Consider the following 26,053-nt stretch of genomic DNA (forward strand, 5'->3'; position numbering starts at 1 on the left):
CGTTCTCTTTAGCGAGCAAAACAAACAAGCTAATGAAATCTTGTATCATTTATATACTATCAACTCAACTGTTTCGACTATGAAACAAACATTTAAAAGACCAAGCAACTTACATTTTTATGCACCTCTATACAAGTGAAAATAAATTAAGTGCATCCAATATCTATGTGGGCATTTGAATTCATAATCCCGCTTTCTGAGATGTAGAAGTCCATTGATTTAAAGCTCAGTAAATGGGGTTTATCATACAAACCACTGCATCCAGTTAATATTTCTTTTATTACATCGATACACCGTATTAACTAAGATCAAATCGTACATAATATCGGTCGACGGCATTCCGCCAAAATCTGACAGTTCTCTATATAAAACTAAAATGACCATAAACACAACAACCAAAAAGTATAAAGCCCGGTGCATACTACACGTTATTATCAGTATAAGGCCACATACAGGATATTAACTATTGTGATGCTTACATAATTTATTAAGCGCACAATCTGGATAATCGACTTTGGTATCAAAGATTAACAATGTCACTTTGTTTTAGTAGATAAATTCGTTACCAAGTAGAAGTACAATTTACTTACGGTGGATAATGGGAAAACCCAATAAAACCTTGGTCATGTTCTTGGTCCACCCTGAGTGGCTTCTTATCCAAACTTTAAAGTCTGTATCCTGGCAATTTGGTGAGTATTTTGACATTTGCACAGCCAGAATCAAACTGATATCCACTCACATGATTCCGATTTTAACAAAAGGTGCCCTGAATTACTCTGACATTTTGCAGATACGACGGCACCGTGACATGTTATTTTCAAAAATCGATAACTTTGTTTCTGCTAAAGCATTTGCAACGATTCTTTTTATGTTAAGTATAGAGATAAAAAAAAAATACATAAATTTGACCCAAAGAAATAATTACAGATTTTTAGTAGAAAGTTATTTTTTTATAAAAAATCTAAAGCGACAACATATCTTTTTTTTTGTACAAGTAACTAAATTATTATTTTTTTACGATTTCTTACACATTATCATTTTACTAAACGAGACTTGTGCGCGTATAACCTAAGCTTTAAAATTATCTCCGACGTTTTGTGGACGACATTGTCTTCGTAGTCTCCAAGACTGACTAGAGTTGACATCGAGATCTTCAGCTTCGCATGTTTTTCGAACTACACTCATTTCATCTTGTTATCTATTTCCATTACCATTATCCACTTGAACGTTTTATTTAGTATATAAAGTGACAAATACTGTTGTATAAATATCAAAACGAGAACATATTTTTAAATTCGGAATGTGTCTCCTTGCCACACGTAGGCATGGTTCCGGTGTCCTACGTACAAAGGCCGGTACACATTCATCGCCGAGCGCAAATACTGCGATAATAGTACCCAACTAGAAATGGTGCTTACTTTGGGATTTCCATTTTGTTTTTAATTTTCCTGTTTTTGAAATGACTTTAAGTTAGCTATAGGTGCATAACAATTTCTTTAAAATGATCTAAGTCCTTGTACGAAATTATGCCGAAAGCAATATACATTACAATACAAGTGCGAAAAATAGAAAATTCGCAACAAGTGGCGGTAAATTAAAACATGAGCGAAGGAAGTGTTTTAATTCGACACAAGTTGAAAATTACTTATTCGCTCGTGTATCGTACAACGTTTCAGAGTATACATAATTATTAAAGGCTATAGCCGCGGCCCGTGTAAGGGAACAAAAAATTCTCCTAATATCTAATAGCCAAAGAGAATTTGAAGTAGCAGTGGATTGTCAAAGAAAGTTTGTAGCCACAGTATTTTTTATTGACGTCTTTCGACACACGATTAAAACTTTTAGAACGCCATTTGACTTTGATCCTTATTATTTCACTGATATGTGTGAATTTGTTAAATATCAAAAAGTGGCGCCATCTCATAGAGCATAGGCCAAAGGTATGGCGGCATCGTTTCGAGCAATACATATATACAAAGTTTTTTTTGACAGTCGGCCTCTATTTCAAGTTCTCTTTGCTAATAGCCAATGAATATATCCTATGTACATATTGGCCACAATGCTATTATTAATCTGCCAAGTATTTTTTTATAGTACGTCGGTGGCAAATAAGCGTACGGCTCGCCTGATGGTAAGCAGTCTCCGTAGCCCGACCCTAACACTCTGCACCCTCCTCACCTTGAGCTCTGGCAACCTTACTCACCGGCAGGGACACAACACTATGTAGGGTCTATTGTTATTTGGCTGCGGTTTTCTGCAAGATGGAGGTACTTCCCCAGTTGGGCATAATAGTTTAAACAAACTTCGTAAAAATCTGTCATATTTGTTCACATTATTTGTAATTTCTATTGAACTCCACTTTATATATGTTTTGACAGTACAATAGCGCCGGTCAGGGCTATAACCGAAAATCGAAGTTCGTCGATTGCGGGCATTTTTCTCTGTCAATTACGGCTTTGTGAGAGTAAAAGAGAAAGATCCCCGCAATTTGCGAATTACGATTTTCGCAGTAGGCCCCCTGATCAACACATTCAGCTCGCGTAAACATTGAGATAGAGAAACTTGACGCCAGACCAGAGTCCTTTAATTATTGTGTTTACTCTCACAGAACTAGATTAGGTTTCATATTGGTTTAGCTGAGAAGACTAGCTTGATTTTATTTAGTAACGTTATACAGGCTGTGATTATAATTCTCCTAATATATAGGTACAATTTACAGTCAAGAATATTTACGCATGAAATGTGGCTTATTTATATTATGGCAGCAGCGTTTTCTCAACTCCGGTAGTTGAGAAAACGCTGTCTACTGAGTGAAAACATAGCATCAAATGTCGCCTTTAGACCGCAGTTTTGATGAAACCGTTAAGTGTAATGAGAAGCGACATTACCCGTTTTACGATCCGTCGACATTTTTATTGAGACAATTTGCGACGCGGAGCAGCGATCATGATTGATTTTTAAATCTCAATTTTCATAATTATTGTATGAGTTTTTTTATGACTATATAATATGAAGTTTAATTGTTCTTCTTGAATTTAGTTGTTCTAGTCGAGAATGGAACGAGTGTGATTTGTAAACTCAGTCAATAGTGTAATTATATTTTTAATTAACAGTCGTTTTGGGTAAACAAGGGCGTTATTGGAAATTCGAGTAGACTATCTATCTAAATAGTAAGCTCTTTAAGATAATTAGAAATGTATAGCGTAATATATAGGGCCTTAATAATAATTCCCTTGCCTATTTTTTTTTCATACTGCCATTGTAGTTTAGTATCTATGGAAATTATCGGAAGACTCCAATTTAACATTTTGAACCTGAACCTTTTATTTGATAGACTACTAGTACATGCAGTAGTTATACGCACAATAACAACTATGGGGCACGCGGCGTTTGGTGTATTGCAGGTTGTTAGTCTTCTAGATATATTTGCTAACCCTGTGCTATAACTAAGTGGAAACAAAAGATTAAGAAAAAGAAAAAGTAACATAAAAAATGACGCGATTTTTTTTCTATGGGTCGTCCAAATCTGCCAACCAAAGGGTTTTTTGAGGCAAAAAAACTTTCGTCTATAAAAAATGTTCCTTCTACTTTTTCCTAATCAGAACACGATACGTAATATGCCCTTAAACGGATTCCCACTATTTTTGTTACACCTTGTATAGGTTAAATTGCGTGTTATATCGGGAACTTACAAGATAACGACATCTAGTTTTATTTTACAGCGAGGAACGGTTTCTGAAACATGCTGTTTTCTCTGTACTATGTGTAACAACAAATTTAAGCATGTGCAATAACAATAATTGAGTTGATTCTACTCGTATCTTGTAAGTCAAGAAAGGGGACAAGCCCTTTGAACAAGAGGCCAGACAGAGTCCTTATGTTTGTATATTTATTACGGTAAGCTCTCGCCAAATTGTTTCAACTGTTCTAGTTTTATCAGAGAAAGCTCTAAGAGACATATTGAGATAAGGTTGGAATCGTAAGATCTGTTCGTGCTTGTTTGTTTTTTAACCGATTTCCAAAAAAAGAGGTTATCTATTAAAACGTATTTTTCTTGTCATTTCTGTTACCTCAGAACTCCTTTATGTGTGAACCAATTTGGACCATTATTTTTTGCTTAAAAGTATATATTTAATTCCAACTTTATATTTCGTCTTTATATTTTGACGCCTGCAATTCCAGAGGTGCAATTCCATGCGCGTCGCTGACCCTAACACTCCGCACTCTCATTGAGTTAGAAGGAGGAAATTAAACCAGGAAAGAAAAGCTTTGTTTCATCAGGCCACAGAGTTATCCTTATTTATCCCGGAATTTATGTTAACACATATTTCGGTCTTACAATCAAAAAGTTGAACGGCATCCCATTTGTTAGCAACCCTAGCTGGAAGCAAACACCGGCCGACACGTTCGGCTCGTATGTTGGAGGGACTGTGTACACAGCTACAATGGGCTCCCTTCGGTCAAATTGAATACACACCCAACTAATCCACACTAACAGAAACAAATAGTACCTACCTAAATACCTACGACCGTCATATATTTTCATAAACATTACTGAAAACTAAGGCCGTAGCATAGACATGCATAGGCAACAATGAAAGTTCTTAGAAGAAATCATATAGATTCATGCGGTTGTTATTTGTATTTCATGAATTTCATACAAAAGCTCTGAGGACCTAAAATCGCCATACAAAAGGCTTTAGGAGAATGAGTCGTCTGAATCCTAGTGAAAATGTGTACACGTCATCAGAAAGAGTTAAAGCACTATTAAAACGAGTGATGGCCTAAATACTACAGTTTTCTATATTCTAAAAGCTTTCAGTTTGCCCGTCGTATCTTTTTTATTTGAATTATTTACGATTTTTTAACGAAAATCGAGTCTTTTGTTAGTAAAGCAGCATCCGTTACTTGTATTCATTCCTGTCCCAAAATTCATCAATCAATGGCTTCAACAATGAAAGCATAAAAATAAATAAATAATATATTGTTGGTTTTGCAAATGCTACAACCTTAACGAGAAACATGGCTGGTAAAAAATCTCGACTTCGTCTCGAGGCTACGTGACCAATCATCAATGGCAGATCAATATACAATAGGCACATGTTATCAAAATTGCCTTGTATATCAAAAGCCTGTTAAATTCTAACTTCTGGCAATTAACATTGGGTACCTATTAGAAAAAAAAACTTTAATGTTGATATGTTAGGGTTTTTAATAAGATATTGTAGGATTTCCACTGACTTTCTCAGTGAATTGGCTATAAGTTGAGTGGTAAATTCTAACATGGAGAAAAAACCTGAAGTTTAGTAGTGTTTGCTCTTAGTGTAAGGCCTGAGTGGACGCTCGAGTTGGACGTGCAGCGGGGTGGGGCGTGCAGCTTTCATGTTAAACAAATCTAAACGTGTAGGAGCGGCCTTAATGCACGCTGCTCAAATCACTTGTGAGCCCGACGCCACTCTGCACGTCCCGCAACGCAAAACCCTCCGCTTCGAGCGTCCACTGAGGCCTTACACTTAGAAGTAACATAACCTTTGGCATGTCCAGGAAGCGGTCAGGCCACGGACGTGGAGGTGAAGCTGACGGCGCCGAAGTGGGTGGCGCGCGGCGGCTCGGCCACGCTGCGATGTCTCCACCAGGTCCCGCCGCAGCTCCTCTACAAGGTGGAGTTCCTGCGCTCCGAGTCCAAGCTGCTCCAGTACGTCCGCGAGCGAGTTCCGCCATTCACTAACTACACATTCCCTGGCGGGCGGTTGAATGTAAGTTATGTATGATTTTCAACATCAATGCATGCATATAGACCGTTTACATATTCAGTGAACATTTGAAATTAGCATGGAAGCGCTACAATCTAAGCTAAACTAATGAAAATCACAGAAGCATTATTTCTTCTTTGTTACATAAAACGTGCTGCAAACCATAAAACTTTTACATCTACAGTAGTTTTTCTTTCGGCCCAATTTGACCTTTAAGATAGGTATGTACGTCCAATATCGGATATGTCAGTGTCAAAAGTGACGTGTTTCAAACAAAAACATCACTTAACACTGACATATCCGATCCATATTGTATCTAGACCTATCTTAAATATCTATCTTATATTTGACGTATCCTAAACTTAGAATCGGGTCGTTAGTTTAGCCTAGGTGTCGGGATTTAGCTCATTTAAAGACCAGTTTCGACAATTTTAACACAGGCAGCGTTGAAGGAAAATTTCCCATTTTTTAATGAAAAGCGTCGTCGTAAAAATAACTTTTTGCTACAAAGCGCCTTTGCCTAGTCTGGCGACGAAGCTGGGCGGGCAGACACCGTGTATACATTTACGTATAGCTTTAGCCATATATCCAATTTAATGAATACTAGGAACAAGTGCCAAATTGACAAGTGTTTTTTACTAAAAAGCCTTTATTCTAGGCATGTATGTTATTCTTGGACTGTAAAGCACCCAAAGATTTTAAAAACTTTTTATTTTTTAAGAATAAACGAATAGAACTGAATCTAGGGCGGATTAGCAACACCTGCCTACGCTGCAAAATTACTGATGCTTAAAAACTCTTATTCACTACGCTGAAAATAGTTTCGCACTGCAAAATTCTGAAGTGCTTAAGTAAGATCAATTAAGGCAATTAAATAACATTTACTAATTACATGATATCGAGTAAATACTTATAAGTAGACAATTATTACGAGAGCGTCGTACGAACGATTAGATACCTAATTTTAACACGGATTCACTGTGCTGTTAACAGAATATTAAGTCCGTTAAAGCCATTATGCGCTTGCCCCTTGAGGATAAAGACATCCAGATGTGACCTCACATTTTTCTTGGTAACAAAACAAAGTTCTAGAATGTTTTTGCGGTCACCTACTTAACTAATAAAAGTAATTTGATAAAGTTTCTTCCCAGAGTGTTAGAACTTGACCCAAATAACTGCTCCAACGCAAAGCAAAAAACCTAATGGAAGTAAGGTATAGATTTATTTAGGCTTTGTTCGGGAAGTAAAGTTAATGACTCGGTATTGATACACCAACGAGAGTACTTACTATAGGTTAAATACAACAGGAACGAATTATTAAATAAGACGGCACAGGCTTCTACAGTGTTCTGCCTATAAAGATGTTTTTATTTTGGGTTTGAATCCTGGTGAAGGCATTTTATTTGACTGACGGATCCTAATATTTCTGAGTAAGAAATGTTTTTTGTTGTGTATTGTTCTATGGAATCAAACTTGTCTTAAACGGCCAGTGGCGGCGTTGTCGGCTCCACGCATGCCTCTCAAAGATCCGGGACCCTATGGTCCCGAGATATGGAAAGACATACAGATAATAATAAGATAATCTTTATTTCTAACCATATAAGTCCATGGCTTGTTAGTGAGTTTTTAACTATGTAGATATAAAGAAAGGTAAGTAAATTATGTAACTATATGTACTATAACTAAAGGTGCTTATTTTAAATAATTAATATTTTACTACGAAATAGGGCGAAATAGATAACTTGAATTTATATTATATAATAATATTAATAATAATAATAATAATGACACAGTCGTTGGGTATTGAGGACGAGGATATTAGACAGTCGGTGAAGGAGCGCTTTTTCAGTCGGCTCACAAAAGTCCTTAACAGTCTTTTGTCAGGAGGCAACAAAGTGCGCGCCTTCAACGCCTGGGTAATACCCCTACTCACATACTCCTTTGGCATACTAAGATGGACTCAGACCGAGCTGGACGCCTTGGATCGGAGGGTCCGACTACTGCTAACCACACACCGTATGCTACACCCACGCTCGTCAGTTATGAGATTGTACATCCCACGGAAATGTGGAGGTCGCGGCTTCCTAAACGCCAAAGATCTCCATAACCGCGAGGTGTGCAATCTCAGGAATTATTTCCTTAACGAGTGTGGGATGCATCGTGATGTGGTGGCAGTAGACAGGAACCTCACGCCGCTCTCCTTGGCAAACGAGAACTGGCGCAAACCTGTGGTACTAAGTACTGCGGATCGCAAGGCGGCATGGGAGAGTAAGGTGCTACACGGGCGGTTCTACAAGGCCCTCACGGGACCCGACGTGGACCTGCTCGCGTCGGTGAACTGGTTACGATTCGGGGACCTCTTCGGAGAAACCGAAGGTTTTGCCTGTGCAATTGCGGACGAAGTGATGATGACGAACAACTATCGGAAATATATCCTGAAGGACGGTACGGTCGACATTTGTCGGGCATGCCGCCGTCCCGGAGAGTCACTCAGGCATATCATTTCCGGTTGTTCTCATCTTGCTAACGGCGAGTACTTGCACAGACATAATCTCGTAGCCAGGATTATTCACCAGCAACTTGCTCTTCTATACGGCCTTGTGGACCGCGAAGTACCGTACTACAAGTACTCACCTGCGCCAGTTCTCGAAAATGGTCGTGCCACGCTCTATTGGGATCGATCTATTATTACTGACAGGACTATTTTAGCCAATAAGCCTGACATCGTGATAATAGATCGATCGCAACGCCGGGCCGTGCTCGTCGACATCACCATCCCCCATGATGAGAATCTCGTGAAAGCCGAGAAGGACAAGTCCAGTAAGTACCTAGACTTGGCTCACGAGATAACCGCCATGTGGGATGTTGATTCGACGATCATTGTCCCGATAGTCGTGTCAGCGAACGGTCTCATAGCGAAGAGTCTCGACCAACACCTAGAGAGACTCTCGCTAGGTGGCTGGATCAAGGGTCAGATGCAGAAGGCAGTAATTTTGGACACGGCGCGTATAGTACGTCGGTTCCTCTCTCTGCGGCCCTGACCACCGGCAGCTTGGGCCCTGCCCCGCTGCTGGCAGCACCCTAGGTTAGGTTTTTTATAATGTGTTTATATCTTTTGTATTGTTTTGTAAGTGTTTTTATATTTTACTTTTATATCCATATTATAAAAATCCTAGCCTGAGAAAAGAAATGAATAAAGGAAATAATAATAAAATGCTTTATTGCACACTACAAAATAAAAATGGTACAAAGTATGTAAAGGTATAAATATGTATGTATGTATGTATGTATGTAGGTATTACTTAACTCAAAAAAAATCATACATAGAGTAATATGTTTTAATCTAAAGTAATAGCTATTATCCAAAGCGACAGCTTAGATTTTTGGTTATTATCCGGGGCCCATATGTATAATATACCTATTTAAGCAAGAGCTAATAAGCAATAGAGTTGTATTGTCAAAGAAAACTTTGTAGCCACGTAAATTTACTGTCACCTTTCGACGCATAATTGAAACTATTAGAACGCCGTTTGACTTTAATCCTTATTCTTTTACTGATATGAGTTAAATTTGTTAAATATCAAAAAGTGACGTCATCTAGTAGATCAAAGGCCAAAGGGATAGCTAGCAGCATCGTTTCGAGCGATGGCGCCATAACCTTTAGGTAGTGCCCGGTAAGATGGCGCAACTTTTTGATATTTAACTAATTGAACATATATCAATGATAGAATAAGGATCAAATTCAAATGGCGTTCTAAAAGTTTTAATTAGGTGTCGAAAGATGGCAGTAAATTTACGTCGCTACAGATTTTTCTTTTACAATACACCTCTATTTCAAATTCTCTTTGCTAGTAGGTACCCATAATTAAGCTATGCTTAGCTTGTAAAATACATACCTACCTATACATACCTACCTATATTTATCACAGTCAACTACCAGTTAAGCCAACCAGGTCTTTAAGTAACAACAAAATAGTCTTTATATTGAAGAGTATAATTTTGCGCCATTCTTGCAAATTGATGTTTAAAATCAGCCAACAGTTAAGTCGCTAATCACATCCAGAGCTGCCAACTTTGCAACTTATTTTAGCTACATGTGTTACCTAAACGATAATGTCGTATATGTGTATAGGTATTATTAATTTTACCCCCTTTTACATTATCTTCTTCCACACGCACTTTATTTAGCTTGTTTAATCTTATTAAATTAGAGAAGTTCCTGTCTTGAGCGCATGTTGTTTGTTAGTTAATTATAAAGTTAAGCATAATTATCCTGACTGTGAAATTCATTAGAATATTAGTTAAAATTAGATAGCTTTCTGTTCGTTTTACAAGGAGTATTTAGATGAATTGAATTTATACTAAACCTAATTTAGGATTCCAATAGTGCTTGTCATAGCGCTTTCCAGGTTTCTAGGTTTCACTTAATCAACATTTTTTTTACTTCTAAACTAAGTACCGGGTCACAAAATACACCTATGCTACACAACTTATAATTTTCGAGTGAAATGCCTGTGGCATACGGATAGACAGTCGGGCGGTCAGACGGTGTGACGGACGACGAAACTTTTTAGGTTTCCGTTTTTGTCATTTTGGCGACGGAACCCTAAAAACGTATTAGTATGATCCGGGGTGCCTGCGACTTTCTTCATTTTGCAAAGGTATACAAAAATGAGTCCCAAATGAGCTTAATAATATGTATTAGAGGATATTGTAACATAATATGAGTAGGATCATACACAAAGAACTCCAGTCCAGTTCCAGTTACTGGAATTCGTTTTGAAATCCTTATATTGGTAATATCAAAATACCTTTTAACATTACTACAGAAAGGGGTTTCATTATAATAAGTTAGTGCTGTCTAGTCAGCCGGGCCTTGGTGTTCCGAGGCAAAGGGTTTTGTGAGGGACCTGGGTAAGCGCTTGCGAGATAGGGGTTGCGATCCTAGGTCTGGCTCGTACCTGGTCCAGCGTATATCGTTGGCTGTTCAACGTTTGTGCCGGGTACTTACTGGATTAGGACATAGGTTTTCTCTTTTTTATTATTATTATTGTACTCACTTTTTGTTAATTACTTTTGACGATGCATGTTGCAGATGACTTATGTGTAAATAGACATTCTGTTTTGAGGAAACCTGAGGTGGATGAGCTTTCTGTTATAATAAGTTAAACGTTTTTTTTTTACTGTACTGTAGTGTACTGTAGTGTACAAGTGTGTTGTGTGTGTGTGTGTCTTGCTTATTTTGTGTAAAACTAAGGAAAAAATCTAATTTTTTTATTCGATTTTTTTTGATTTGTAGTTGTAAGTGCCTAATCACATATTATTTCACACACATATTTCAGTCCACAATCAATAGTTTTTGTCATTGTTATCAGATGTCGTTATCGACGGAGGACTCAATCACCATCGAGAACTTGGACCCTTCAGCCTCGGGCCTGTACTGGTGTGAGGTTTCCCTCGAGACGCCGATCTTCACGGCCGCGTCATCGCCCCACGAGCTGACTGTCGTCTGTGAGTAAAATATTATCAGGCTCGCTCAAAACGCAGACACCGAATACGAAATGAGCTCATTTGAATAAATACGAATGTGCTGTGTAGGCTGGCTTGTTAGGATTAGGCGCCCTGATGTGTCGATTTATTTACTATAGTTTGGCAGTAGGTATGTACTTTATAGTTAACTTTATTCATTCATGATTTTTTCCAGCTGTCGTAATACAGAATTTTACCAAATATTTAGTACGAACTTATAAGAAGTGCGATGCGACACATGCTCTGGTGATTTGAAAAAACTAAACCTTTAGTTGTTAATGCGTTTGAAAAGTCATTTGGGTGTTTTATTTATGCAGGAGGAACCGTAGTAACACGACTGAAATTAACCATAGATTCCTATGCTTACTTAGTTGACAGTTAACGACTAATTCATCGTTTTTCCAAATTTGTGATTTAAAAAATCTCCTGACAAACTTATCCTTATCAATCGAATGACATACACTGTTTAATGTCAGTTATAAATTTTTATTTCTAAAAAATGGACGGCAACGTCGACTTTGCCGTTTAGGAAATAGGTCGCGAAGTGCGTAGTTTATGGTCAATCAAAAATTAAAAAGTTAAAACATTGCAGTCTCGATTTCAGAACTGGAATGTTCCATACAAATTCCATTATTTGTCAAATTCCAAACTTTTTAAAAGTTGAAATGGCCATATCAAATGAAGGCATAGGTCTGCCTCACCATATGAACCTCATGATACAAATCCGCCAACATCATCGATAACAAATACTCAGGCAGAAATTCAAATAACTAATATCAGTCTTCCCGGAAAGACTGTGAATCTAACTTTTAATAATTGTACCAATATGACATTTCTAAGTGTTTATATTTAATAAAATTAATATTCAACTACTAATTGTTTTCTTGCACCATTTTTGAGAAAAACACTATATATGACTCGGAGGGAAGGCTACTTGCTAGCTTCGGATTCAATTAAACGGTTTAAAACGAATCCTCAGCCTGCAAGTAGCTACTTCCCGTCCTCGATAATAATGTTACTATTAATATAGTGTACATTACAAAAGGTACCGAACATAGTACAATCATTTTGTTGTTGCAGTTTATTTTTAATTTATTATTTTTAAGGACCTTTATACATTGTACATATCGGCCCTATCAAGTCCGCTTAATTTGTTGTTTTGTTTCGGATTGTTTGCGCTTACCTTGTGTATTGTCTATAATAATTATATGAAACACAAAACCTAGGTTGACCATAAAGTCTGCTTATCTCGTTCGCATAATTTCTGCACGAAAAAGTAGAACTGTCTTAATAAATTTTGGAAAGGCTGCATGATACTCTCGCGCTCATTAAGCACGTGTAATAAACTCAGCTTAACTGATTAAAAACGAGCGGCGTAACAGTTTATCTTATAAGTATTATGCGCAAGTTTATATTTTTATAGACTCTAAGCAAATAGGTATTTCAAAAGACTCATTTAACATGAATTTAGCTTGGAAATGGGTTTCTAAATTGTTATAATGCGGTTTAATCCATTTAAATTGGTTATTTCATAAATTACTCGCGGTATTTAACCAAAGACGATGTTTGATAATGATAAACTATTAAATGTTTGTTTGATTTCATTCAGTACCGTTTGTACAGTACAGTAACCGTTGTCAACAGATGCGCAGAAGCACCCGCCGATCATAACGTTCGGTAAACCGGACGCGGTTGTGGGTGGACTGTTGCGGGCAAACTGCACCAGCGCTCCGGCGGCGCCCGCGCCGCGTCTCACTTGGTACATTGATAATGAAAAGGTAAGTACTTCGATAATAAATTCGGTAACCTGGACGTGGCAGACGGGAACTGCTACTAGCAATAAGCGCCAGCACGCCGGATGCATATTTGTGTGTCTGTATGGTACAGACATTGAAATAGGTAAGCAGCCACTAAAACTCTTGAATACACTGCATATTTTTGCATCGATGATGTCGCGACTCAGGCTTGAGGCATTAAAGCGAGGTAGCAATACAGTAATTGAAATACTACTAGTGTTGCGGTGCAATTGTGCTGCGGTCAATAGCGTGTTTGTATCGCTGGGAGTGAAGTATAATTTGTTTTATGTGCCATTTTGCTGCTTGTTAAAGTAACCATCAATATTAAAGTCACTACAGAAATCCTCATAATATTATCACTGTGAGGTGTCAGGGACCTATCATACTTAAATATCTACATGAGGTACCTACCGGGATTCGTATGCAAGTATTGGTCAGTATGAATTTTATGGCAGCTTGTACTGGTTCAAGAGATTTATAGTGTCCTTTATAAACATACGCAAAATTTATTTTGACATGACGTGGCTCGTTATCTAAGGCCTTCGATTGCGTCTGTCATGAAACATTGATCAGGAAACTGCACTATTATGGAGTAAGAGGCTCGGCACTGAATTTAATAAAGTCTTACTTACACGGTAGAATACAAAGGGTTGATGTGAGTGGACAGCGATCACCGGGGTCATTGGTCTCTATGGGTGTACCGCAGGGATCAATATTGGGGCCGTTCCTGTTCCTTATCTACATTAATGACCTGCCTTACCTTGTAAAGACCCACCATGACATAGTATTGTTTGCAGACGATACCTCACTTATTTTCAAAGTCAAACGACAGCAACAAGCTTGCAGTGATGTAAACAATGCTATTTCTAAAGTAGTACATTGGTTTAATGTTAATAATTTATTGTTAAATGAGAAAAAGACTAAGTGCATTAAGTTTGTTACAAGTCACATAAGGAATGAGCAAACAGGTGTCATTGTCAAGGATGAGGAATTGGAACTAGTAGATAGCACAGTTTTTCTTGGTATAACTTTAGATTCTAAACTACAATGGGGTCCCCATATTGCTAATCTCTCGAATAGATTGAGTTCTGCAGCTTTTGCAGTGAGCAAGATCCGTCAGTTAACAGACGTGAAAACAGCTCGATTAGTTTACTTTCATAGCATTATGTCATATGGTATTTTACTATGGGGTAGTGCTTCAGAGATAAATACCATTTTTGTTCTGCAGAAGAGGGCTATTCGTGCAATATATAAAATGTACCATAGAGACACACTTAGAGATAAGTTTAAGGACATTAACATAATGACAGTGCACTGTCAATATATTTATGAGAATATTCTGTATGTACATAAAAACATTGCCAGTTTTAAGAAAAACTGTGAAATACATAATATTAATACTAGAAATAAGCATAAGCTCGCAGTGCCCTTCACTAGGCTCCATAAAATTAAGAAATCATTCATGGGTAATTGTGTAAGATTTTACAATAAACTTCCTAATATTATAACTGAATTGTCTGTTAGTAAATTAAAAAATTATGTAAAACGTAAGCTTATCTCTAAAGCCTATTATAGCACACAAGACTACATGAATGATGAAACACCGTGGAATTAAGTGGGATTGTAAAGAATGAATTATTTATTGTTATGTTATTAATGATGAAATTGATAATTCAATGTATATATATATACCGTATTTTTTGACATTTAGATTTTATTCTAGAAAGGTTCTAGACTAGTATTTTTATACAATTTTGATGTTTGACGATCTTTTTGTGAAATTCTTATTATTAAGTTTACCATATCTATAATAGTTCAATGTTTTTTTTAGAACAATAATAACTGCATCAATAAATTGCTCTGATATTTAGATTAAGATGATATTTGTAAAATTTGACGATTTAAAAGTGCTTGTTGCTAGGCCTATTTGAATAAAGAATATTTTGACTTTAATAAATTTTAATTATTTGGCCGGAAAGACATCATCATTTAGTTGTCATTTTAATAGCTATGTTCATTTTGAGTCTGCGTATTTTTTATCTTTCTGCTTGGTTTTCCTTGCAGATATTTGTCCCTTTTATTCTATTTGCATTATGGAGTAGGGAATAATGTATGCCGCGGGCGCTAGGCGTGAGTCGGAAATTGACTATGTCCCCTAGATTTTGCGACCAACATGGTACAAAATGGTTAAAGTAAGAATATGTGAAAACTACTATGTATAACTTTACTGTGGTTTGGTCAAAAGTCTAAATAAACTCTGAGCAAATTCTGTTATCAATGTATCTCCAGGTAGGCATTGACTATCTAGTAATTGACTTTAACCTGTCGTGACTCGTGTGACATACTACGCCTCGTTTTACTAGTTAGCATTAGAAAAAGGGTAAACAAACGATGTATAACATTAAACTAAGTTTATTATTGTTTAACTCACGTAGGTATTCACCGGAAACTGTCGCGCGAGAGACGAGAGAGAGAATAAATACGTGAGTTAGCCTGCAAAATTAAGGTTAGGTCATTTCACTTATAGGAGAACAGAATTACTGAGTTAAAGTAATTTTTAGTAATCTTATAAATTACCTTCACGTAGTAATCTAAATATCGGAAGATATATCTTATATAAGTAATAAAAAGATGGCATATCTTAACCGTCTTTGGAAAAAAAATGTCGCTTTAGAATCCGACAAATTCTAAGACACTATCACATTTAATATAGATATTTGAAATCTGTGAACATTTCTGTATTCCTTTGTTCTAGGTGGACGAAGAATCCGTGCGATACTTCTCCTACCGCGTATCTAGTTCCACTCGTACGAAAGGTGGAGGGGGCTACCGGCACAGAAAGCATCAGCACCGCTACATTGCACCGGAATTCAACTACACCGCTAAGTACTGGGCGCTCGTAAGCGAGACCACCGCCGCGCCGGTGCTCAACCACACCAAGCATACCAAGTGCACGCTCAACGAACACAGCGAGGATGCTGCCAAGGTGAGGATTGTACTGCACGGCATGGCAAACGAAGAATTCGTGAATTACTTGCCTTTATACCACAATTTTGGTCAAATAGCGCCTAGTGTAAACGGGCAGGTGTCATGTACTTAGATATATAAACATACGGCACCTGCCCGTATACACAACTAGACGCTTTTTTAAATAATTATTTTGGTAGGCATACAATCCGTTTCATTAAAATACTCGTAAATAGTAGATTGTTAACCAAGGGATAAAATTATACCTTTCACCCGAGTTAAACAATACTTTTAATTTCGATTACAAGAAAAGTTAAATGCATTTCGAAGTATAAACTTTTCTGGTATTCCTTAAGGGTACTCTCAATTTGTAGCCGGCTAACTAAAGCGGTAGTAACTAAATGAAACCAGGTTCTTATAGTAAATATGTACAATAAAATAAACTAATATCCGTCAGTACGCGAGTATACTCTAAAACAATAAAATATCATCACTGGCCTTAACGTTCTTGAATCTTCATCGAGCCAAACGATGAATCCCGGCAGCAGGTGCTACTGAGGCCTACGCGGACCCACCAGGCGCAAGCAGATGAAAACTTCAGCAGCGATTGTCAAGAAAATAAGTAGTCTTCAATTTTAAACGAGAAGAAAGGGCTGCAACAATCGTGCGTTCTTAAATTTCGGGTCGGAACCTAACCCAAGCCTCATTCGGTTACAAGAACCAGTGACGTACAAATAAAACTTGGATTAGGTTAAATCACAAGCAGAACTTAAACTGTTATACATATATACAATCTTTACCTGCGATAGGGGCAGCCCATTAAGTGAAAACTCTTTTTTAAGAATAATACAGCTAGACCGCGAGCCAGGAACAATTTCCATGACCAATCGCCTCCCGGCTGAAAACTCGTGTAGTGATTAACGGTTAGGTATGATGAACCCTAGTGGACGTCAGCTGCCGCTCCGTTGGTGGGTTGAGGAATGGCAGCCACCGAAATACGTAAAACAAAAAAAAGTCATCGCCTTCCGTTTGATACTTTGTCGAATAATAGTTCAGATGCTGCTGTTAATTTAAAAAATCGTCAGCTGGTTATATCGCAATGGTAAGAACATCAGCTGGTCGCATGAACATGTAAAAAATAAGCGCTATACCTTTTATGATAGCAATAACAAATCATGAAAATTTGCATGTAGTATTTTATGTTTTTAAAAAATTAAGACATGTTGCGGACAGTTCTTTGACTAAACGTGTTTACCAGGCCCTCTGTCAGTCACACACACACACACACACACACACACACACACACACACACACTCAAAGTTGTAAGCTTTGTCAGCATGCTAACTTAATTTAATAGCTTGATTTAAACTTTATCTTATTCTTGAAATATCTATTGTTGTTCCTTTTTCTAAATTGTATGCTGTTTTACTTTGTTATAACATAACCTCATTATCTTTGATCATGAATCTCTTACCTTGTTATTGTAATTAATAATTATATTTAAGGGGAGGGGCACTGTTTATCCTAAATCACAGGTTCGCCTACTTAGGAAACAGACCTTCTGGTTTACTTTTAAGAATCCTTTTGTACAAGTTTGTTTATGAATTAAATTAAATAAAAAAAAAATTAAATATTTCATCAAGCGTAAACGCCTGAAAAGGCATCAACGGATTACGCAATTTACACATTACGCATACTTTGCCGCACATAAAGTGGTAGGCGCATATTTTTGTCATGTTTATTTTACAGCTGACGGCCATTCCACCGCGATAGAACCGGCTGACGGCTTATTTAGTTTAAAACAGCATCTATCATCTGACAAAGTATCAGCCGGGAGGCGATGACCGACGAAACATGCTCCTGGTCCGCGGTCTAAGCGGTTAAAGCTTGAATAATATTAGATAAATGTAATTTGAATCGTGCGATTCGCCTTCAAATTGTCGAGAAAACAAAAGACGCAAGAGCAAAAAGGGCATATTTTTTTATTACCGGCCAGTGCGCGCGGTGACTGCACCATACAGGTTTGCCATGTTACAGATTAACAATTTACGTACAAGTATCGTTATTTATGGAATGGAGAGTTAAATGTCTATCTTACTAGGTATAAATGCATAAACTTTATATTTTAACGTCGTACAAAAAGAAAATATTCGCTCTAATAACTCCTAGCGCTTTTTACATAAAAATACGTAACAGATTTAACGCTAGCACAAATTGTTCTGTTAGGATGTTGTTATAGTTGTTTGTATATTTAATAAATTGAAAACTAATATTTCGTATCGTAATTTAGGTACCTACTTATAGGTATAATTTTTTCGCTTTTTGTTAGATCACGATATTCAATCACTGACATATCCTATCCGATCACTTTGAATGTTATATATTACCTACGCGTCCTGTTTCAATGAGATGCCATTTATTTGATAGCCATAGTCTATCTTCCCCTTGGAAAGGAACATCTTGACAAATTGCATAAGTTACTTGGTTGTTTGTAGAGCCAGTAACATGTTAATCTTTCAGTTTTGGAGTAAGTAGGTAACAATATGAATGACAAACAAGAACAACCAGGAATACCTCCGAGTATACTTCCGAGTGCTCGTCACCTCGTGTACATGTCAACTTTAAACTTATGTCATTAGAAATACAGGTGTCAACAGGGGTAACAACAGGGTGTCAACAGGGGTAACAACAGGGTGTCAACTAGGTATTGGGCATTAGCATATCAAGCACTGGGACGTTTACTTTATTTATACTTTATGGCAAAATAATACTTAGGTTAAAACTTTCGGCTTTTTTCTGGCCCTGCATTAGGTGACAACTAAACTGATTATAATTTTATTAAAAACTATATATATATATATATTTATAACCTACATGCTATGCTAGCTCTCACTGCCCATTTTTTACGAGTTGCGACACGATACAGGCTGCGTAGCCAACGTGCCACTCGTTAACGCTCTGTGACGTAGCGTAGCTCTCTCTATCACTCTTTCATATTAGTGTGAGTGCTTCGTTCGCTACGAAGCGTTAACGATTGGCACATTGACTACGCGCCCAGCTCTTACAACTTGGCGTAAATCTCGCCAGAGATCTCCCTATCTTTGTTAATAAAAGTGATGACTTTATTTAACGTTCATAAGCGCATTTTATTGTGCCTACTTGGAAATACACTATCTGTATCTTTATCTAGACGAATCAAATTGACATTATTAAGAAAAATATGGTAACTGAAGGGAATAAGATTATTAAATTAATCTATCTGCTAATATTTCGCCTGCAAGGGTACTCTAACACGATATGTAACTTCAATTACTTATCGTGTTGGAGTTCCGCTTCAATCAGCATGTTGGATGTTGGATACCATCGGTATGAGAATTGTCAAGCTAAGTAGGTACTTGGTAATTGTCAAGTACATAGTTAAGTTATATCATACGTGCACAACATTAGTTACGACACCTACGTACATTACCACACACGACCCAAGTTAGTTTAAATCGCTTTAATCAATCTTAACACTGTGTGCAATTCAATTTCAAGTAGTTGCGAATATTTCGTTTCGTTGTATATTGTTAACATTTAAAGATGTTTTATGAAGTTTGGAATGTCTTAGGATAAGATGGTAACCATCTATCATAATAACCATCATCATAGGCAAGACAAATGTAGCACCCGACAACTGTATCTACAAAAATCACCTCGCTGATTTTTTGTTATTTGTTAGATCCGTGAGCGTCCTCGTGTACCTCCGGTGACGCCGATCTCCCTGTGGGTGTCGGTGGCGGAGCTGCGTGCGCCGGCGCACGGCCGGCTACAGCTCACGTGCACGGCCACTATCCCAGACAAAATCGGTCCAGACGAACGTTACGCGGACATCAAGAAACAAACCGTTACTGGTGAGTATTCTTTGCTATTTGGCAGAATTGCGAGTGGCCCCAATCTATTCAACATCGATATTCATTGATCTACAAGCACCACAACCATCCCCAATTTAAGACTTTAAAAAATATAAATTATGCGCCGTTTTGCCCGCCATCTAATTAACATCTCTATAAAAAAAGACTGCAGATTTTCTGTGCATTGTTAAAAATTGCATGTTATACACACCAAAACAGCTAACATGTTCCCATTCTTTGCAGTTGCTGTGAATGAGTTAAGTATAAAGAGGCCACATTCAGATTCAAGCCAAGGGAATTCAACCTCTACCTGCCTGCAGTATTATCGACCCCTTTGGTTACTCAGCTGGAGTCTGCTAGTCAACCAATATTTCTCACCATCAGCCCTAGGAACTGTTGAGCTTTAAATGGCAAACTTGAGCACCAATTTATAGTAATTTGTTTTATTCAAAGCGCAGGCTCTCATCTGCTATGCCGTAGCGCGTAGCATCTTAATTTATAGTAAACACTTAATGGTGCTGCGCGCACGAGACGAAGAAAATGGATGACTCGCACTATGTGGGTTGACATTTTTTTTTTTCGGTGATATACCTATTTATTTTATATGGCAATATTAACTTTGAACCGTAATTACTTTATACCCTCGTCTCGTCTCACGTTCAAGGTAAATGGTTGTCCTGTTATTTTTTAAGTTCCTACTCTGATTCAACAGTTGCCTACGTTACACACGTTTTGCTTCTTTAGTCATTGTTATCAAAATATTGTAAGATTGAATCGTTGTTGTTTTTTAATACTTTTACGGCATTACTTAAGTGTCTATAGCTTAACTAGAGCTCATATTTTTAATAGTTATAAAAATGTCTACATTTATAATTAAAAACATACCTAGTCAATTATTATTTTACCTGAGCTTTTTACAATGTAAGTCAATTATACGACTTTATACTTGATCTTATTCTTCTCCGACAGGGTTCATAAAACAACTTTAAATAATACTTATAGCTCCAATCTATTCCCTAGATAAAACGCATTTTATGCCTTAGAATATTAGCATCATTTGTTTGTATTTGGAAACTAGGTTCATTTCATGTCATCCACGATGACGCGCAGATTTGTCAAATGTAACCTTAAATAACATGACCAGGCACGCGTCTTCGTGAGTGATACGATGTATACACCAAAACCACAAAGGTTTTTGCTACCTATATATATAGAAAGAAACATCCTGCGATTAAAAAAAAAAAAACTCTTGAAATTGTTAAAACAGTTTTAAAATTACCGTTGGAAAAGTTAAACACTTGGTTCCAACTAATAACTACCTAACTATGATGCCATTGGGCAATGCTATTATAATCTATTAACAGAATAATACTAATTTAAATGACATTATGGAAACAATATTAATGCTGAATATATACTTATATATTACTTGAAATAATGCATTAAATACACAGTGATATTTATAATGAAGTTAGTGCTGAATGCTCATATGCATAATCTGGTTAAATTCATGAACATTACGGTGGTTACCTCAAGCGTGATACGATGCTAATGGGACCTCCAAATAATAATGCGACGGTACAAATCCATCATAATCAACTGATGTGAATATTTTTGGCTTGTAGTAGGTAAAATCCTTTTTTTTTCTAGACGGTTCATATCTTTGTTTTGATCTGACCGTAAACGTACCTAATGTATAATTTACTTAAGTAGGTATTAGGATTTACCTATTGTACATAGTTCTATTAGATTTCTGAAAGTGATTGTTTCCACAAAATACATTTATTTGCATACCACAGTTAGGACTTTCATGGGTTTGTCTTGAAAAAATATAGCTATTATTAAATCATAGAAGAATATAACTTCTGTTTTATAAAATAAGACAATAAGGACATAGAAAATGTAATATTTCTCGCCATAAACTGCCAGGTCTTCTTGGATTCAAATTATTCGTAAAATTAAAGCCAAAGTATTGTACTTAACATCATATCTGAAATAATTGTTACATACATGTATGAGTAGTTGTTTCTTTACAAAAATTCCAAAATGTACAAAAAATCCAGTCATTTTTTTTTCTGCACATATTAATTAAATATAATTTGGAAGGGAACATATCTACTTACCACACTTTACTGTAAATTATTCTCTTGATATTTACTTAACCAATTTTAAAATTATGATCACAGAAACATCTCGATCTCGAATAATTCAAGTTCTATAATCTGACAGCAGAGCAGATAGCCCGTATATAAATCGAATTCGGCTGGGCTAGTCTCTGTTACATAATCCTGCCACAAACAGAAGAGAACATAGAACATATTGCATGTTTAGGGCTGTAAAGAAACAGTCCAACCGGATTCGTACTTTAAGATACGTCAAACATTAGGTATAGACAAGACATGGATCGGATATGTCAGTGTCAAAAGTGACGTTTTTGTTTGAAGAACGTAAATATCTAAACTGGTCAGATACTTGAGCCCAATTATTTATTTTAGTTTATGTTATAAACTAACGTTATGAAAAGTGAAACTAACTGTACTTCTATACAAGTTTTATAATAAACTTCGTTAGATATTTAATATAAAAAAACACTGCAGAATTTATTGTTAACTGTTTTAAATGTTGTCCGATTTCCTGAATAAAAATAAATTGATACTCACTTTCCCTAAAGACAATTCATTGTAATGATAACGAACCTATTTCAGTAAATTCCATTGTTTGTTACAAGGTGATTTTTCACATTTAAACCATTTTTTGCACAATAAGAAAAAGACATACCCGTGTTTCAATAGACCCCGTAAGTTTACAGAGTGTTAAATTATATTTACTGAACTAATGTCTATAACCCAGATAAATTTCTTAAATATTTAACTTCATGACTTGTGTATATTATATTTACTTAGGTACTTATTCACGACATAAGTCATTACATTAACAACTTCGGAATATTATGTGCTGGTAGGCTATTTAAAAGTGAGACAGTATTTTAAGAGTTCAATTATTATGTATAGTCTGTGTAATTCAGCAGAATATTTTCGATATGGTTAGAATAAAACTGTGAAAACAGAGTTATGTATGTTAACGTAATCATAATTGCCAAAGAAGGGTTTGACTTTAAGCATGGGGCTTTCAGAGTTTTAGTTAGATATTTAGTTCCGGTCACTTTAGGTGTCATTGAGATCAAATATAAAAATCACGCAATTAAAATAAAAAAAATATGATACCTATTTTTATTGTGACTCGGAATTTTAATGTTTTGTTAAATAATTAGTCAATTTAACTATAAAACTGCCGTGAGACTCGAATATATTAAAAATATCTTAAACTTAAATATCTTCTCCACGTCGTTCGATTGGTCGGTTGTAACGGTGCTCAAGTCGAAGATCCTCAATAACGGATCGAAATATGTCGAGCGTTTATTCGACTTACGTTTATTAATAATTTTAATAATTTAATTTTTGAAGTAAATACAAGCAAGAAGATGCTTTTAAATTTAATTCCCTGTGAAAGTCATTCTCGTCGATTGGTGTTCAAAGTCTTCCTGCAGCTCTTTACACTGACTATTGTAGAAATTTATTTGTTAGGCTAAAAGATGTGATATGTTAGGAAAATGTGTATATTTAACGCAAATCGACATATTTATTTTGAAAACATTGAGCTATTGTATAGATAAATTATATTCAAATTATATCGTAATGTATGTAGATACTTTAGCCGTACTATTTAGAACCGATGTCAACAGGTAGGACTATCCATTTTTGGGTCCCGTTAAGTAATAAAATAGACACTATATATATATTGTTTTATTAATTTTAATAATTAATTTATTAAAATACTGTACCTAAAGTAAAGTTATTTGACAGATCAGTTGTTTAACATGTATTGGATAGAGAGATACCTATATTATTTTAAAAGAATATTTTAAACCTCAAAATATCCATGTTGAGATTGTTTAATCATATTTTAAATATAATTACATACATTTTATCTTTAAGTAAATAATATAAAATAATAAATATGTTGTCTTAATGTTGCCTCACAGATTCATCGCAATTATTGAAAATGGGGCCCTAAGTATTTTTCTTATTACATTGATAATTAGACAGTTGAATTATTTATTAAGGACAAGGTTTTAAATTTAATTTATATATAAACCCAATAAAATAACTGTTGAAGACAATGTTACAATGCAAAAGACATCCAGTTTTATACTTGTCCTTAATAAAAATTAAAATATATGTATGTTATATAATATATTGTATGTAACCAGCCCAAGCCGATAGTAGGTAGTTTCCGTTAAGCCATAATATATTTGTTTTTATGAGTCCTTGCTATGCATACATATTATTTACAAGATGGATGGACGTACAATGTAATTAAAATAAAAAGCTTATTATGGTATGTTGTTTTTTTTAGTATCTAAACCATGTTATCAGAGAATCCTATGACTGTGTTCCACATCCACATCTCAAAGCTACTTGCGGTGTCTGTTGATGACATCCTGTTTCCTAATTGTTGACTCCACGTTATTCGGAACCCGAAAAATCCGTGTACAGTAAGTACATTACTATAGAGACCGGGAAACGAAGGGTTGCAAGCGAAGTAAATGTAGGGACATATATAAACGGATAGGGATACGCGGCCCGCAACCCTGTTTCTCGCCGAGATTTGTATAGCCATTTTCTCAAACTTGCAATGAAATCAAAGAAAAATTATAGTCAAATTATTCTATTCCTAGGTTTAGAGAGCTAAAAACAAATAACGTATCTATTACTATTTGATGGTTGAATGCCAAGACGTTGTGTCACAATTTGACGTTTGGAAACAAAAGAAGATTGCTTTACAGGCCTGGCTGTATGAAATTTCTTTACATATCATCTTCACTCATCGCACCGGATGCGTAGTATTTCCGGACCTAATTTGAATTAAGTAAGTCATGTCCACATTTCATTGCAGGTTTGAGAAAAAGTATATTAACAGCTGACTTCATTCGCTGTTAAGGTGCAGCTCTTGGGAGCCTGATAACATCTGACACGGTTACATACTGTGACTGTCACTCGCAGCACCTCGCATCGACCGTTCTACTTATGAATAATTCAGATGCTTCTCAACTCAGTTATCGTTCATAATTCGGCTCACAATAATGTTTCGCCTCATTCGGAAGGCAATAAATTTTATTCCAGATCAGGTGGTAATCGTATTTGTGAATGATATTAAGTATTATTTCACCCCTGATGCCTGTTTTGCTTTGTACTGAAGGCAACGAAACAAGGTATTACGGACATATTTAATACTTTTCTTCCTTTTAAATACCGGTAAAATGGGGTGAGTAGGTTTCGAGCGGAGAGCTGGGTTATGAGTGGGGAGAGAAGGGATGAAAGGGGGTGGGAAGGGATTTTAAGGCTACCGCTACAAAAATAATGTATTTCAATTTAAAATGGAGCTATAGTAATACTCATAATAAAAAAAAATCGATCCAACAATCTTCCAAAATCACTTCTGTATGAAATCCCATGTGACCCCAATTGCGAGGGACTACGGGGTGAGGTGGGTTTTCCTGTTTATCGTCAATGTTATGAAATGAAACTACCCAAAATAAAATACAAACGTCCGGAACACTTATTATATACTCCAGTCAGTTTGCATGTGTACAAATAAAATGTTATCGAGGTTTGAATGACAGTTCTGACCCTACTCACCCCATTTTACGGTACTTACCTACTAAACCGTCTGCCTTTGGGTCGAATGAGATGAAATAATTCTATGACACATATGAAAACTGAAAGAGTTGCAGAAGTATTTTAATTATAGGGTATGAATTATATCTGCATTATCTAATCCAGAACTGCCAGTGTAAAAATTTACATTTTTGGTTGAAGAAATATCACTTTTGATACCTACTGACACATCCCATCCACATCTAATAGAATACGCCTGTAAGTATGTTTAATTATAATAAGCTATCTACATTACTAGTGAAGCTAATATCTACCTTAGCCAAGTAACTCAATTATTGCCTTATACTCGTAATTTAATTCGGGGTCAAGTCAGTTAGAAGGCTTTCTACTTAAATACCTAACAATAATGGGTTATGGCTACAACCCATTATAGGTTC

At 36.2% G+C, this 26,053-nt stretch overlaps 1 protein-coding gene across 1 annotated transcript in view; it reads left to right on the top strand.

Moving 5' to 3' along the window:
- The window catches only part of LOC133534810 (uncharacterized), a 58,195-nt gene extending 36,889 nt beyond the window's left edge, over positions 1–21,306 (top strand). Inside the window, exons 3-8 of the mRNA XM_061874096.1 lie at positions 5,545–5,756; positions 11,129–11,264; positions 12,927–13,060; positions 15,834–16,064; positions 19,767–19,938; positions 20,182–21,306. Of these exons, the coding sequence (XP_061730080.1) occupies positions 5,545–5,756; positions 11,129–11,264; positions 12,927–13,060; positions 15,834–16,064; positions 19,767–19,938; positions 20,182–20,345 (1,049 nt within the window). The 3' untranslated portion in view covers positions 20,346–21,306. The remainder of the gene's footprint in view (positions 1–5,544; positions 5,757–11,128; positions 11,265–12,926; positions 13,061–15,833; positions 16,065–19,766; positions 19,939–20,181) is intronic.
- Positions 21,307–26,053: the final 4,747 nt, after the last annotated feature.

The sequence above is a fragment of the Cydia pomonella genome, chromosome 2 (genome assembly GCF_033807575.1).
Source record: "Cydia pomonella isolate Wapato2018A chromosome 2, ilCydPomo1, whole genome shotgun sequence".
Taxonomy (NCBI): domain Eukaryota; kingdom Metazoa; phylum Arthropoda; class Insecta; order Lepidoptera; family Tortricidae; genus Cydia; species Cydia pomonella.